Source organism: Atta cephalotes, assembly GCF_000143395.1.
Source record: "Atta cephalotes unplaced genomic scaffold scaffold00039, whole genome shotgun sequence".
Taxonomy (NCBI): domain Eukaryota; kingdom Metazoa; phylum Arthropoda; class Insecta; order Hymenoptera; family Formicidae; genus Atta; species Atta cephalotes.
The window spans coordinates 559874-573684 of NW_012130103.1; the positions used below are offsets into that span (position 1 = coordinate 559874).

At 35.9% G+C, this 13811-nt stretch overlaps 2 protein-coding genes across 2 annotated transcripts in view; one reads left to right on the top strand and one right to left on the bottom strand.

The window, feature by feature from the left end:
• Positions 1–3812, bottom strand: part of LOC105622076 (protein no-on-transient A-like) — a 32975-nt gene extending 29163 nt beyond the window's left edge. The window contains exon 1 of the mRNA XM_012203510.1: positions 3690–3812. Within this exon, the coding sequence (XP_012058900.1) occupies positions 3690–3812 (123 nt within the window). The remainder of the gene's footprint in view (positions 1–3689) is intronic.
• Positions 3813–7254: 3442 nt separating this feature from the next.
• Positions 7255–8118, top strand: LOC105621994 (twist-related protein). The gene has a single exon (XM_012203426.1). It carries the CDS (start codon positions 7255–7257, stop codon positions 8116–8118), a length of 864 nt encoding a protein of 287 aa, XP_012058816.1.
• The last annotated feature ends 5693 nt before the right edge of the window (positions 8119–13811 follow it).

Genomic DNA, 13811 nt, shown 5'->3' on the forward strand with positions numbered 1-13811 from the left:
TGTGTGTGTGTGTGTATGTGTGTGTGTAACGTCGATCGTTACCATATTACAATACATATATTATGTCCGATTAACGTTGCCAACGCGCGCGCGTGTATTTCATGAATGTTAAAAACATAAGAATGGTCGGTGGTGATTGCAAGTGACCCTCAGCTTTCTTCCCAGCTTCTATATCATCATTTGTAGGAAGGTATACCATTTTCCTTTATTACATCCTTTGTTTTTCCATTGTCCTTCCTCCATCGATGAATGGAGCGTACATTAGTTTCCTTTAATCATCTAATCTAATGTGATCATTAGCGAAGATGACTTTTATCATAAACATTGATGTATCATTTATGTAAGAGGAATGTAATTTATATTTAATATTAATTACTTATAAATTGTTTTATAATTAATCATTTTTTTATCACACTGAGAAAAATGTCTGGTGTCTTGAAAATGAACGAATCAGAAGATTCTGATTATCTCGATCAATTCCGGTAACCTCAACTAAAATTCTAGTAAATTTAATTAGAAACTTTTTCTATTCTTTCAATTTTTTCGTCCTTTTTCAACCTTTTTCAGAATTTTAATTAATTCTCTCGCTTACAACGCGTTGTCTGTAAAGAAATAGAGTGACTTTACGATCTCTGATAGTAAACGTGCGTTCGTCGAAATCATAAAGCCAATTCTCCGAGAGATCGGTGTTCCGTAGCTGACGACAGCTAGCGACTAGTTTAAGACTTTCAGTGGTCAACCGCGACGTAGAAGTATAACGACGCGGGAGTGGGTCCACTTTTCGTTTGCGACTTTGTGTCTTCCCTGAAATCTGGAAGTCAATTAGCGATTACGTTGGGTGAAATGGCATATCGGGGCGCAAATAACTAGGCGGCACATCTCGATCGCGGTGCGATCAGACGCACCAAAAACCACTGAGAAATCGGTCCCAGGGTAAAATGAAGTTATTGTCGATAATCGTCCATCGTATCCGGAAGAACGTAGATCCGTTGTCCGAGATCCTTCTCTCGCCGCTCTTTTTAGACTGCCCAATACGGGGACGTTTAGAAATGCGCGGGCCATCATTTCCGTAATTTCTAATAATCTCGTTGCAATATATAATACGTATGATACAACGATTGTGGACCCCAATTTCCACAATTCCAAAAATTTGTCAGCTTGATAAGACTCCGATTATTAGAGAATTATTAGAGAAGATTTATTATTATATATTTTTTATTTCAAGTAATTATTATTGAAAAGTTATAAAAATTATGCAAATCATCTATCTACTAGAATTTTTACAAATTGATAAAAAAGAAGCTTTTTGTACGTTATTAATTTATATTAATATTGCATTGAAGAAAAATGAAGGGTTGATATTTTGATATCATTTAATATTTAATTCGAAACCAAAACATATGATTTGTGAAGCAATGTATTTTTAATTGAATTATTAAGTGAATTTTTATATTAATTAATTGAGCAGTGTTTACCATGACTCCCAACAGTCTTCATTTTATCTTTGTTTTTCATTGGTCAATTATTTAAAAGTAAGTAGATACATAGAACTTTCAATTTTTAATTTTTATGGATTTATAATTAAAAATTGACATCCCTATAATTTTATTTAGCTTCACAATGTGTTTGTTATTTTAGAATACATATTACTGTATTTGGAGCTATTTGTTGTACTATTTATCAATAAGGATTTCATATTAATTATTATTATATTATCAAATAATATTAAATTTGGAAATAAATAGAATTTTAAATGATTAATTTGTAGTTTAATTTTGTATATAATTTAAAGTAAATTACAAATTAATAATTTAAAGTTCTATTTATTTCCAAATTTGTAGTATGATAACAGAATAGGAAATCCTTATTCGCAAAGGGCAGAATGAAATTCCAAATATCCCTATTCTAAAATAACAAGCAGAATCTGTAGCTCAATGAAATTATGGAGACGTCAATGAGCATCCGATTTAACAGGCGATCGTGCAGGGTATATTGCATTCCTTAGAAACGTCGATTGGATCGATTGGTGTTCCAAGACGAAGAAATCACTGCGGGCCGATCGCTCGTCTCGTTTCGAGCCTTCGTTACGGCGATGGGGCCTCGTTTGAGAAATGTTTCACGCGTTCAGCAGAATAGAGGAGCGCACGTCATGCTTAGAATCACCGGGCAACAAAATGAAACGGCGGCGGCAGCAGCACTCTCCCGTAAGGACAGAATGAGGAATCTGAAAAGCGGAACCGTATAATGCGGTAATTGTATTCCCGGAATCAGCGCGGCACGCACTCTCCTAACAAGCCTCTACAAGTTCGTCCTGTCTGGCTGGCTGTGTAGACACGAGAGCAGAGCTGAGAAGCACTCTGGCCATGCATCAGAAGCAGTAGCTCACCTAATAATTAAAAAAAAGAAGACAAATGAGAAACAAATTATTTATATGTCCATATTGTGCTATTTTTTTATTTGCGAAAACTTTTTTATTAATTTAATTTAATTTTAATTTATTATTACTATTATATATATATTTGAAGAATTACATTTGTGATACACAAAAACAAGGAGAATTTTTATTAAATTAAATAAGAAAAAGATTTCTATTTTTGATCAAAACGGATCTTTGTGCTTGACAATATTTATATGCAAATTTTTACAAATATATTTTTCAGTTTTATGTACGCCAATTTGAAACTTGAAATGCAATCATAAATTGAAACTAAATTAACATTTTATATTGATCATCAATTTAATAATAATGTTAATAGGTATCTTAAAATATTGCAAAGAATTTATTGTTGCGAAGAATACTATCTCAACCGGGATTCAAACTTAGATCTTTTATGTAATTATAATTTATATATCTATATGATTATAATTTTTGCAATTATATGATATTTATCGTAGAAATAGTAAAGATAATTGTTGAATAATGTGTGCCACACATTATTTATATTTTTTTTAATAATCATTATAATTTAATAATAATATTGTTTTCAAGATATTGACAATTTTATGATACATTTTTTTTTAAATTAGTGCTACCATTTTCAATATCTTTTTAGCTATCTTTTTATAGATAGATACAAAAAATGAATAGATACTAATAGAGACTAATTTCAGACAAAAATGTGTGTGGAATGCTCTTAAGTTATCTTCTTAACATACTTTAGAAAGATTTTAAGGAATACTTAAATTCGGAAGATATGAGCGAGTGAGTGAGTTGCAAGTTATGAAGGACGGCAATCCGTTCTCGGAAGGTAGCAATAATGATTTTGGGTTAATTGCTCGCTTCTCGATCTAATGGAGAACATATCTATCAGCACGCAGGATTCAATGAATTATTGATGAAACGTGGCCGTGGTAAAGAGGAAGGGAAAGGTCAGTCGATTGAGGATGAGGGTGGAATAAACGGCGTTCCTTCGAATATAAGAATTTCAGCCCCAAAATATTTCGTCCAGTCCGCGAAAGCTTACGTCTCTATCTGTGAATGTATATTCATCGAGCTGGCCCTGGCTGAAATACAGGGATAGACGCGCACAAAAATAATAGGGGGGGGGATAGGAAATCTTCGTGGAGGGCCGGCGGTGGGATCGCCGTCATACGGCGCTCTCATAAATTACCGCTAGTTGCCGGGTAACATGTTATTTGCCACCGAGCTCCACAAATGAGTTCACTTTGTATTTAATTACTCGACTCACGCCCAGGGCGTATCCTGATGGCGGATCCACCCTGCACCGCGGCGGCGGACCGCCTTGCGCGCAGTTCCTCTTCTTCGCTTCTTTCTTCTTTGCCGCTCCCACAACGATTCGTGCAATCCTCATTTCAAGCACCGCATTACTTAATTCTACACTTGTTATCAAAATATGTCTTCGTTTCTCAAAGCGCTTTATCTATGCAGCGAATTATCTCTGACTGTTTTTCCACACACTTTTCGTATCTATTATATAACAATACATAAATAATTTTTATAGATAATTTATTACATTTATTTTGGCATTCTTAATTTTTGTTATAGATTATTGTCGATATTAAGAAAATTGTTTAAATATGCAATTATTTTTAATTATAAAATAAAGCATTCTTCGTGGCATAGTATGCATTCTCAATTTACATTTGTAAATGAAAATCATGAAAATCAAAACCGTGTTATGAGCCGTGTAATTTCTTAAGGAAAGCCGTTTCTTGATAAATGCGTTATCTGGTCCGTTTCGATTGCGGCGAGTTTCTGGCAAGTCAAGGAGTCCAGACACGCAGCGGAATGAGTGGGTTGTGCGCGCAACTCCGACGTCACGGGCAGGTAGATACAAAGGTAAAAGGTAGAGGTATATATATATATATATATGTATAGGTGGATTAGGGCAAGGGCAGAGAGGCAGGTAGGCCAGACTTACGTTGCGCCGTCCTAATTATTAGTTCCGCCACAATTCCATCCGTGGAACAAGATGATAATAGATGAAAGCGATCAATTTTTAAATTGTGCCTGATGAACGGAAAAAAGCGAGAATATCTCGCGCGGGATATTGGAAATTGACGGGGAACGTGATGCAAGAAAAATCTCATAGCACCTGGGGCCAATGTCTACGTAACTATCCGCAAGAAAAAAATTGTTTTGACTCCCAGAGTAAAAATTCAGAAGACATTATAATATATTACTTTGGAATGATCTAATGAGGGAGTCTTTAAGTATCGTTGATAATTTATGAAATAATATATATTTATATATGAAATAATATAATGAAACGTGCATTAAGTATTTTATTTAGGATTAATGATTTGAACCGGCAAGTGTTTGTATAAATTATTATACAATTATTTATTATACATCATGTGAATTTCATTTATTAATTAAAATTTTTTTTAATTACAATTTCTCTAAAAAATTTCAAATTCGAAGATTTTAATGCGAAAATCGAAATTTATGAAAACTGATAAGGTATTAATACAAGCAAAGAGACATTACATAAAATTCTAATTGTATCTAAAAAATTGAATTCTATATCTATAAATTATATCTAAAATTAACCAAATTTTCAAAAAATAATACAAATATATATTTTCTAAACTTTTCTATATTTCTAAGATTTCTAATAATTTTAGGAATTGAATCAAGCATGTCTTTTTTTTATTGTTCTTTACTGTTTCTTTTTCTGTTTATTTTTTCTATCTCACAAGTTTTCGCATTTTTTTAAGGAAACCTTGCCGTACCTGGGACACTCGAGACGAAATCGCGCGTCGTGCCGCAGAGTCGTGCGCGTTCGCGTTTTGCACGGGTGTTCTTACCAAAAAGATACGGAAGGTTTTTAAGTAGAGGATTATCGTTCCGACTACTTAGGAAGAATTTTCGGGCGGCTGTGAGGCGATCTCCGAAATCCAAGACGGCTGCGCGTTCGGAATGAGGAATGACAGAGATCGGGTTGCTACGGACCACCGTGTCGTGGTCGCCGCAAACCTTATCCTACCTGTTTTCGCTAATTGAGCGAGTAAAGATGTAACTGGACCTTACGCCTTTAAAGTATTTGCACCCTTTTGTGCAGACACGTGTATCCCCATTTTTATCTCGGAAAAGCGAGTGACCCGGCCTGCCGATCTCTCGATTCACATGACACTCGAACGAAGTTAATGCATTTTGGAAAATTTCAAATTGATCTTTCTTTAGATCATATTTAAAGACTAAATATTTTTATAATACAACTGTTCCTTAGAGAGAGTAAATTACCAGTGCAAGGAATCAGCTCTATAAGGTATCATCCACGGAATGTACAACCTGAATTTAATTTATACACTGAGAGAAAAATGCAATTACCATAATTTAGCTATATGTAATTTATAGAGACAACATTGTCATTTTTAGGGACAACTATATTATTATTTTAACCATGCAAATGGCAACTAAAGGTTACAACTGTACAAGTTTTACATGTAGAATTAATATATATAATTTCAAAAATTATAAAATGCTTTTTTAACTATGTATGTGTACATTAATTCTTCATATAATAAACTTGTAGTTATCACTACTATGTCTTTTTTTCTAAATGTAATAATGAATGAATTTTTATATAAACTTGCACTTTGCCATAATTAATAAAGATAAAAACATAAAGCTTTTTTAAGAAGATAATATTTTTGACTCTGAGATTTGTTTGTGCAATACGATATTCAGAAATCTTTCACTTTTAATGCTTTCAATGAATCTGAGATTATTTTCGCATGTAATGTACAAGACGTTTAAAAAAAAATAACAAAACTCACTTTTACGACATCTTTTACATTCTGGTAAATTATATATTGTTGGATAGTTATATAAAATAAGGTGTTCCAATTACAATACTTAATATAATACTTTCCACCTGCCACGAGGTCTGTTGTATCGGAGCGAGGTGCATATTCTCCCCTGTGCACATGTTAAGAGTAATTTTCCGGTTCGCGTTTGACGTAAAACGACGTAAGAACGTAAAATGAGGAAGTGTCTTAGTAGCAGGTAGTGTGCAGTAGACACACAGCAAGTTATTACAAAAGAGGGTACTCGTCATCGCCATTATAATTCCACTTAATTGTGTCCTTTTGCTCAAAAAAACTCTAAACGAAAATTCTATTCTGTGTGATAAAAAAAAAGACAGAAGTAGAACTTCAACAAGTTAATCCAACTACGACCTAGCTCAATTCATTTTCGAGAATGCTTGACCGCGATTTTGTTCCTCTGCTCACATCTTTTTGTGCGCTATGACTTTAATGGTTATGCAGCTCCATGTGCGAGAAGATCGTGCGTGTACGACGGAGGCGCCGGGCCACCTGTTGCGGCCCCCGCTCGCGTATCCCAGTCCAGTCGGGTCCCGGGCCCCGGTACCAATCGCAAAGTGGGGAACCGAGCTCGATCATGATTGGTGGCCCGGCACGTGCTACGCGAGGGTGCCTCGCTCCGCGAACGCATAAATATCCCGGCTCCGGTCCACCCGACTTCAGAACCACCCCGTGGCTCGACGAGAATTGATCAACGCGCGAGAAAGTCATCCGGGTTCATCCTATTCCACTGTCGTCGATTTTAGTATTACCGCGCTCTTTGATATCTCGTTCGATCCAATTAAGAGGAGTTTTATCAAGGCCGTGATAAAACAAGGGAGACGGTGTCTTCGTTCTCCATTCCGTTGAAAGAAGTGCGAAGTTTCAGTGAAAGGGGATTTTTTTAATCGGGGAGAAAAGAAAGACTTATTCTTCGCTGTCTACGTGGAGTCGTGTGCATCGATCCAACGCGCAGATCCTGCTATGGAACTGCAGGAGATGTTTCGCTACGGATACATGTTCCCGCCGCGCGAGGACGAGCCGCTCGTATCTGCTTGCACGTACCTGGACCTGAATTACGCAAAGACGACGAGTAAGACCGCCATCGGCCTGCCACCCGTCAGTACCCTCACTGTGCCACAGAATCTCGTCTACGACAACAGCAATTGCAGCGACGGTTGGCACACCCCGAGTCCAACGGCCAGTCTGCGATCCGTCAGTCCCGCTACCACGTTGTCGATCTCCTCAGAACCGGAAACGATTAACAGTGCGCCGACATATCGGCTACTGGACTCGACTATTAAGGACAAGAGAAACATGACGACGAAGAAAGGATCGATGATCGGGCTGAGTAACATTGGGAACAAGCGACTGCACGTGGACGCGATGGATCATTTCGTGGCCGAGGAGATGATCCATTTGGACGTCGAGCGCGAGGACGTCGAGGAGACAATCAACCTAGACGCCGATAAAACGCGGTCCTGCCATGACAGCATTATCAGCAACTCCAGCAGTGGCGGTTTGTCTGACAGGACGTTGGACGGCGACAGTGAGGAGGATGCGGATGAGGTCAGCGACGGAGGCGCGGATCATCCGGAGAATGCGCACGTCATTTCCGGCGGACGGGATTCCCGCAGAAGAGGCAAGTACGTCAACTCAACTATCGTGAGGAAACGTCGGCTGGCTGCGAACGCGCGCGAGAGGAGGCGAATGCAGAATCTGAACAAGGCGTTCGACAGGCTACGCGCTTACCTGCCGACCCTGGGCAACGATAGACAGTTATCGAAATACGAGACGCTGCAGATGGCTCAATCCTACATCACTGCACTTTATGACTTGCTGCAGTAAAAAAGAGAAAGACGCAAGAAGGAAGAAGAAGAAGAAGAAGAAGAAGAAGAAGAAGAAGAAGAAGAAGAAGAAGAGAAAGAGGGAGTGCGTTCGTTTGTCGCAATACCGGAAGTCAAGTTCGCCAAGCAAAAAGAAGCTGATCTAACAAGAATCCGCGAGTACTTCTTTGTAGAGTAGTGATTCGCGAGTTTATAGACGCTATTTAATCATGATCGAAGTTAAAACAATCGAAGCTACATGGAAAGAAGATTTTATTGACGTAAAAATTTAGGTAGATACAGATTTAAAAATGATTAAAAACGATTTTTTTTCTTGAATTATCTAAATAATTATATAGGAAATTCAAATAATGCTGTAAAAAGTTTTAACATTTTAGCAATTAGTTTAAACGTCCTACATAATAATTTTGACAGTTTAACAGAATTATTTTAGGATCTGTATCTATTTAAATTTGTAGCAAAACCGTCCTTTTTGTATAAAATGATAGAATATAAATTCTGCATGAAAGTATTTGATCAGAAAGATAGAATTCAGTAGGTTGATTTCGACAAATCTAGTATAGAGATTTGGACAATTATTAATTATTCTAATAGACTAATATTATTGATCTGAGACATGTGCCTTTAAATTAAAAAAGTATTTGTAATTGACAAATTGGACGAGTCATTTCGTCAATTTGTATATATTGTTTTAAAATCACATTTGATAATATTTATCAATTATATTTTTCCACAAATTTTATACTTTCAACAATTTTGAAATTCATCTTTGTGACTATTTTACATCCATAAGACCTTCATGAATAATACCGAAAAATGTGATAACCAATAATAACGATCTCGTACAGAATATTAGCGATACGTGTAAATATATCTGTAAATTTTGTATCATAGCTCGTTAAATTAGTTAATCTTAAGCGCTGTATTATATCATCCGCTGAATTGTGCATATTATAATTTATTTTTAATACAGCATATAGCTATACTTCCTGCGAGACTGAAAAAGCGATGTATTTTTACAAAATAAAATTATTCTACAACAACTGTTTTATGTAGTTTTACATATCTTACTATATATTGTATTATCTTATTAATCTTTAAATAATTATGATCGCGTTATTATTACATAATGTTCAAAATATACATAATGTTCAAAATTATTTTAATTATCTAACTTCCCATGTTTCTCATATCTTGTGTTTTCGAGACTCGTTATCATTATTTATCAGTGTCGATCCATTTTTCGTATGTGCATGCAATTCCTTCGAGCAAGAATTAGGCAGCACGTCGGGATCGATGGATGAATGAGTATCCGTCGAAGAAGTAAAAGAGATGGGCAGCACCGCCATCGGTGGTCCGGTCGTTATATGAAACCCGCGCGACGCATCGGTGCCCGGTTTCATCGCAATTTGAGAACCTGCAGACTTCTTCCTTCGGCAATGACTCCTTCCTTCCTTTTCTTCCTTCTCACGCGTCCAGGGTGTGCACATTCTCGATCTATTTTTCTTTCAGCAGATGAAACTTTCAAATTTCGAGAAGCAAGTATTTATTAGCATTAACGTGTAAGAGCACTAGAACTTTCTGAAACCTCCTGAATCAATTATTCACTTCTTTAAAAGCTTTATATACAAGTTTTCCTTGAGTAAGATTTGTTATAATTCATTATTCCGTTGTATTCTCAAAATATAATAATATTTCAATTTCACTAAGGTAATAAGGTGGTTTTGAACATGTACAATTTAAACATGTACAACTAATTTTTGAGGTTTAAGGGTAACTCTCTAATTATATGGATATTAAAAAATATCAAACAGGAAAAAATTTTGAACTCTGAAAATTGAATTCATTTAGAATTATATGTTCGAAATTGTACCACCTTATCCGATAGTGATTTTTCCATGCTGTAAAAATTAATTAAACAATTAAAGAAGTTAATTAAACAAGGCAGTGGATCGCTTTAGTTTCGCTTCTAAGTTTCGCGTACGAAAACATATAAACGTGAACTTCTGGATACCGCAGAAGTTAGATAAATATGAAATTTTTTGGAAAATATTGATAAAAGAAGAGATGCTAAATAAACACTGTTGGAAAATCATAAACCGACCAGTTTCAATGACAATAGAATGCCTCCGCCCTTTCACGTTTAATGTTATTTGGGGGATAGAGCAAACTTCCGTTTGCAAACCGTCACACTCGAACGTCCTCTTCTATCGGAACGGCGAGAAAAGTAGATTCCAAGTGCTAACTTGAACAGCAACATCCCTTTTCCCGAAAAAGAGCGTTTTGCCAATTGCTTTATTATATGGAAAAAATAAAAATATTTTCTCTCATATTTCTTCACATATTTGTTATAACTAAGCTAACAAGCTTAGTTACAGTTTCGTTTAAACAGAAATTATTGTGTTGAATACATACGAAAATTATTACATTCAAATATTAAAATGTTACGTGTAAGAACTATTTTAAAATAATTTCTGAATTGTGAAAACTAAAATTAATAGTACATTTGATATAAGATTTTAAGATCTAATCAGATTTCTTTAATTAGAATAGTAATATCACAAATTAAATTGATAAGTAATTTAATAATTTTTGATGTTAATAAGTATTTTAAAAGGATATTAATAATTTGACGTAAATCTATGACTTTTTTTATTTATTTGCGAAAAGTGTAAATTCGTTCTGAAATATTAAGCACAAGATTAGCTTTGATCAAAAATAGATTTATTTTTCTTAATTGAACAATTAAAATATTCAGGAAGCTAATACTCTAGTATACGTTTTATATTCGTTTCACGTCGCGTGGCATTTAACATTTTTTCATCCCCGCTGCGGTCTCCGCCGTGTATAAGATCAAACTAGCGTAAGCGATTATCGCGAAGTGCCGATTCATGATCGCATCTAACCGCGAGGATCTCCACGATGGAGGAGGAAGAGGAGGAATACCAGATCCGGGGATTGTCGTGGGAGAAAAAGTGAGATGGAGACAGGCGATGGGATAGGGTCCTTTTGGACGAGAATGTAAATATTCCCCAAGGCGATTAATTCTGCGGAGTCGACTACCACCTTCGCTCTGTCAGCAGGCTTCGTTTTCTGACAAAGGAGAGCCCGACTGCAGCCAGCAGCCAGTGGCTACTTTTGTTATCAGACGGGAAGGGTTGCGTAAAAGAAGGGTAGGCGGATAAAGGGACAAACGCTGCCGCGTTGTTGTCTGATCTTGGCGATTGCTTTATTTGAGAGACGGTCTAACGCGCGCACCGAATACGCAGCCAAATATCTCGGTCCTTGGGATCGGGATCGGGCTACCGACATCGCATCGGGATCGAGACGACCGACGAGGATTAAGCGTTGGAATAGCGCAATCTCGCGACCGGATCAAACGATAACCACGATCGGCCGGTCGAAATTTGTCGGTGCAGACCGTGCGTGCATTCGGCAGCCCCCGCGCCGGTCTCTACACAGCACCTGTGTGTCTCTTCCTGGCTCCTCGGTCTTGTTCTTCGCGAGTACAGCCAGACAGACTGAACAGTAATTTATGGACGAGATACCTAAGTGACTGGAATTAGGGATTGCGACGAAATATGCGACGGAAATGTGCATTTCGTTCCATTTGGTCGATGGGATTGTTTTTTCAGCCACGCTGGCATCTATTAATTGAAGATTTTAGAAAGGAGATTCTTTTTATATTTTTTCAGAAAGCTAAAGAACATACACTGAAAAATATTTATTAAATTTTAATATATATTTCTTTGAATATTATATAAGTAAACATTTACTTACAGTAAATAAATATTTACTTAATAAAAAAAGATAGTTAAATCAAATTAATGAATTATAATTAATTTGATTTATAATTTATAATTAATTAAATTAAATTTTTGTTGTTAAATAAATATGTTTACATTTAGTAAATATTACTTAAATATATTTAATAAATATTACTTAAAATTATTCAAAAAATAAATATTTATATTTATTAAGATTTAGTATTTTTTTCAGTGCAGTAATCATAAGAATTTCATAAATTCTAAATATATTAGAAATATATTCTAAACAAGCAAAATAATACTTAAAAATAAAGCTAACAACCCTTCTAATATTTTTCGATTTTGAAAAGTCAAATTGTTTGATCTAAATATTTTTGCGCTTTTAATCAATCTCTTGGAATTGAAGGATATCAAGACACGTGATAGAATGAGCTTGGCCACGTGGGCGAAGATAAACAGCATATACGTTTACTCGTGCACTCGTCGCAGCGGAATTACTCGGAGTGCCGACCACAATGGACATAAATCAGCTGTTCTTCGCCGACAACGTTTCGCCATTCGCTCGCGCGACCAACCGTGCTTTCTGCAACTTTTGCCGACTTGTTCAAACTCGGATCTGCTGTATAATACATTCGATGAACTGATGAACACTCAAGCTTATTCGCGAGGAAAATGATTCTATTTTGCAAGGCAGAAATGAAGAAATAAATATATGTATGGAGAGTCTAAATTGTAGGCGCAGAAGAAGTCACAAATATTATAAATCGCTGTGTTGATAGAAAAGCAACCTATTTCAAAGTTAGCAACTTTTGAGAGTGGAGCACTTTTAAAATTCTGAATTGAAACAAGGCTTTAACGTTAATACCGCTGGATAGTGTTATTTTAGCTCCGCTAATTACTTCAATTTTGTTTTTCTTTATTCGTATTAAATATATGAATAATAAAAATATGTGAATATAATATAATACAAATAATTATACTGTCTAAAAAACACTTCGGAATGGAATCTCACTCTCAAGTCTTGATAAAGAATGGTTTAGTTTTCAATTTTTAAGAGTAAGATTCACTCTAAAAGTTTTAGAGAGTAACGTTACATAATATCAAAATAATTTTTGACTAATCGAAAATAAGAATAGAAAATTACCAACTTTTAGCAGTTTTAGCAGGATATCGACTCTTTTAATGTTAATTAGAATATGATACTGAATATGCATAACATCACTTTCTTTCTATACTTTCAATTATAATGTCATGGGTTTTCAAAATTTGAGCATTGCAACTTTTAATTTTTAATTTTTATCACTTTTCTAGCAATGCAGCAAAATGGGTGCAATAGAAAATTAATCAATATATACAAAAAGTAATTCCTGGTCCATTTTAATAGGTATCACAGGAAAGCTCTAAAATTGTCGCACAGTATCATCCGGGTGGTCCGACGGAAGTCGATCGCGTGTATTGTCTAAGAAGAAAGGGAAGGAGATTCGGAGCGATCTCCTTTTCGTACGAGAGATGTACAAAATCACATCGGGCGATCCCACGATGTAATATCTCTTACAACGTGCCTGCTCGTGCGTGCTCCTGCGAACGCTTCCGGATTATAGACGCAGGTAGACGGACAGCTCGATCCTGGAAAAGGCAACGAGCAACACGACCGCCTATTGTGCCCTACGTCGATGATCCTGCGTTCGCGCGACTCAAATCGTAAATCGGTGAAGGATCCTGTACCTGCGATCGTTTTTCCCAAACGCGTTTCAAGCCGGCATACTCAGCCCCACCCTAAAAGATACAATATCTCGTGATCTTTTTAATGTCCTCGATCCTCGATTATCTCTAAGTATCGATGGATACACAAGATGTGGGCAAAATATCGTTCTACTACTTCTAAAGAAATATTTATGTAGTAAAATATGTTTCCTTTTATAATTTT

Excerpts from the sequence above, each read along its gene's own strand:
- LOC105621994 (XM_012203426.1), top strand. The coding sequence starts at position 7,255 with ATGGAACTGCAGGAGATGTTTCGCTACGGATACATGTTCCCGCCGCGC.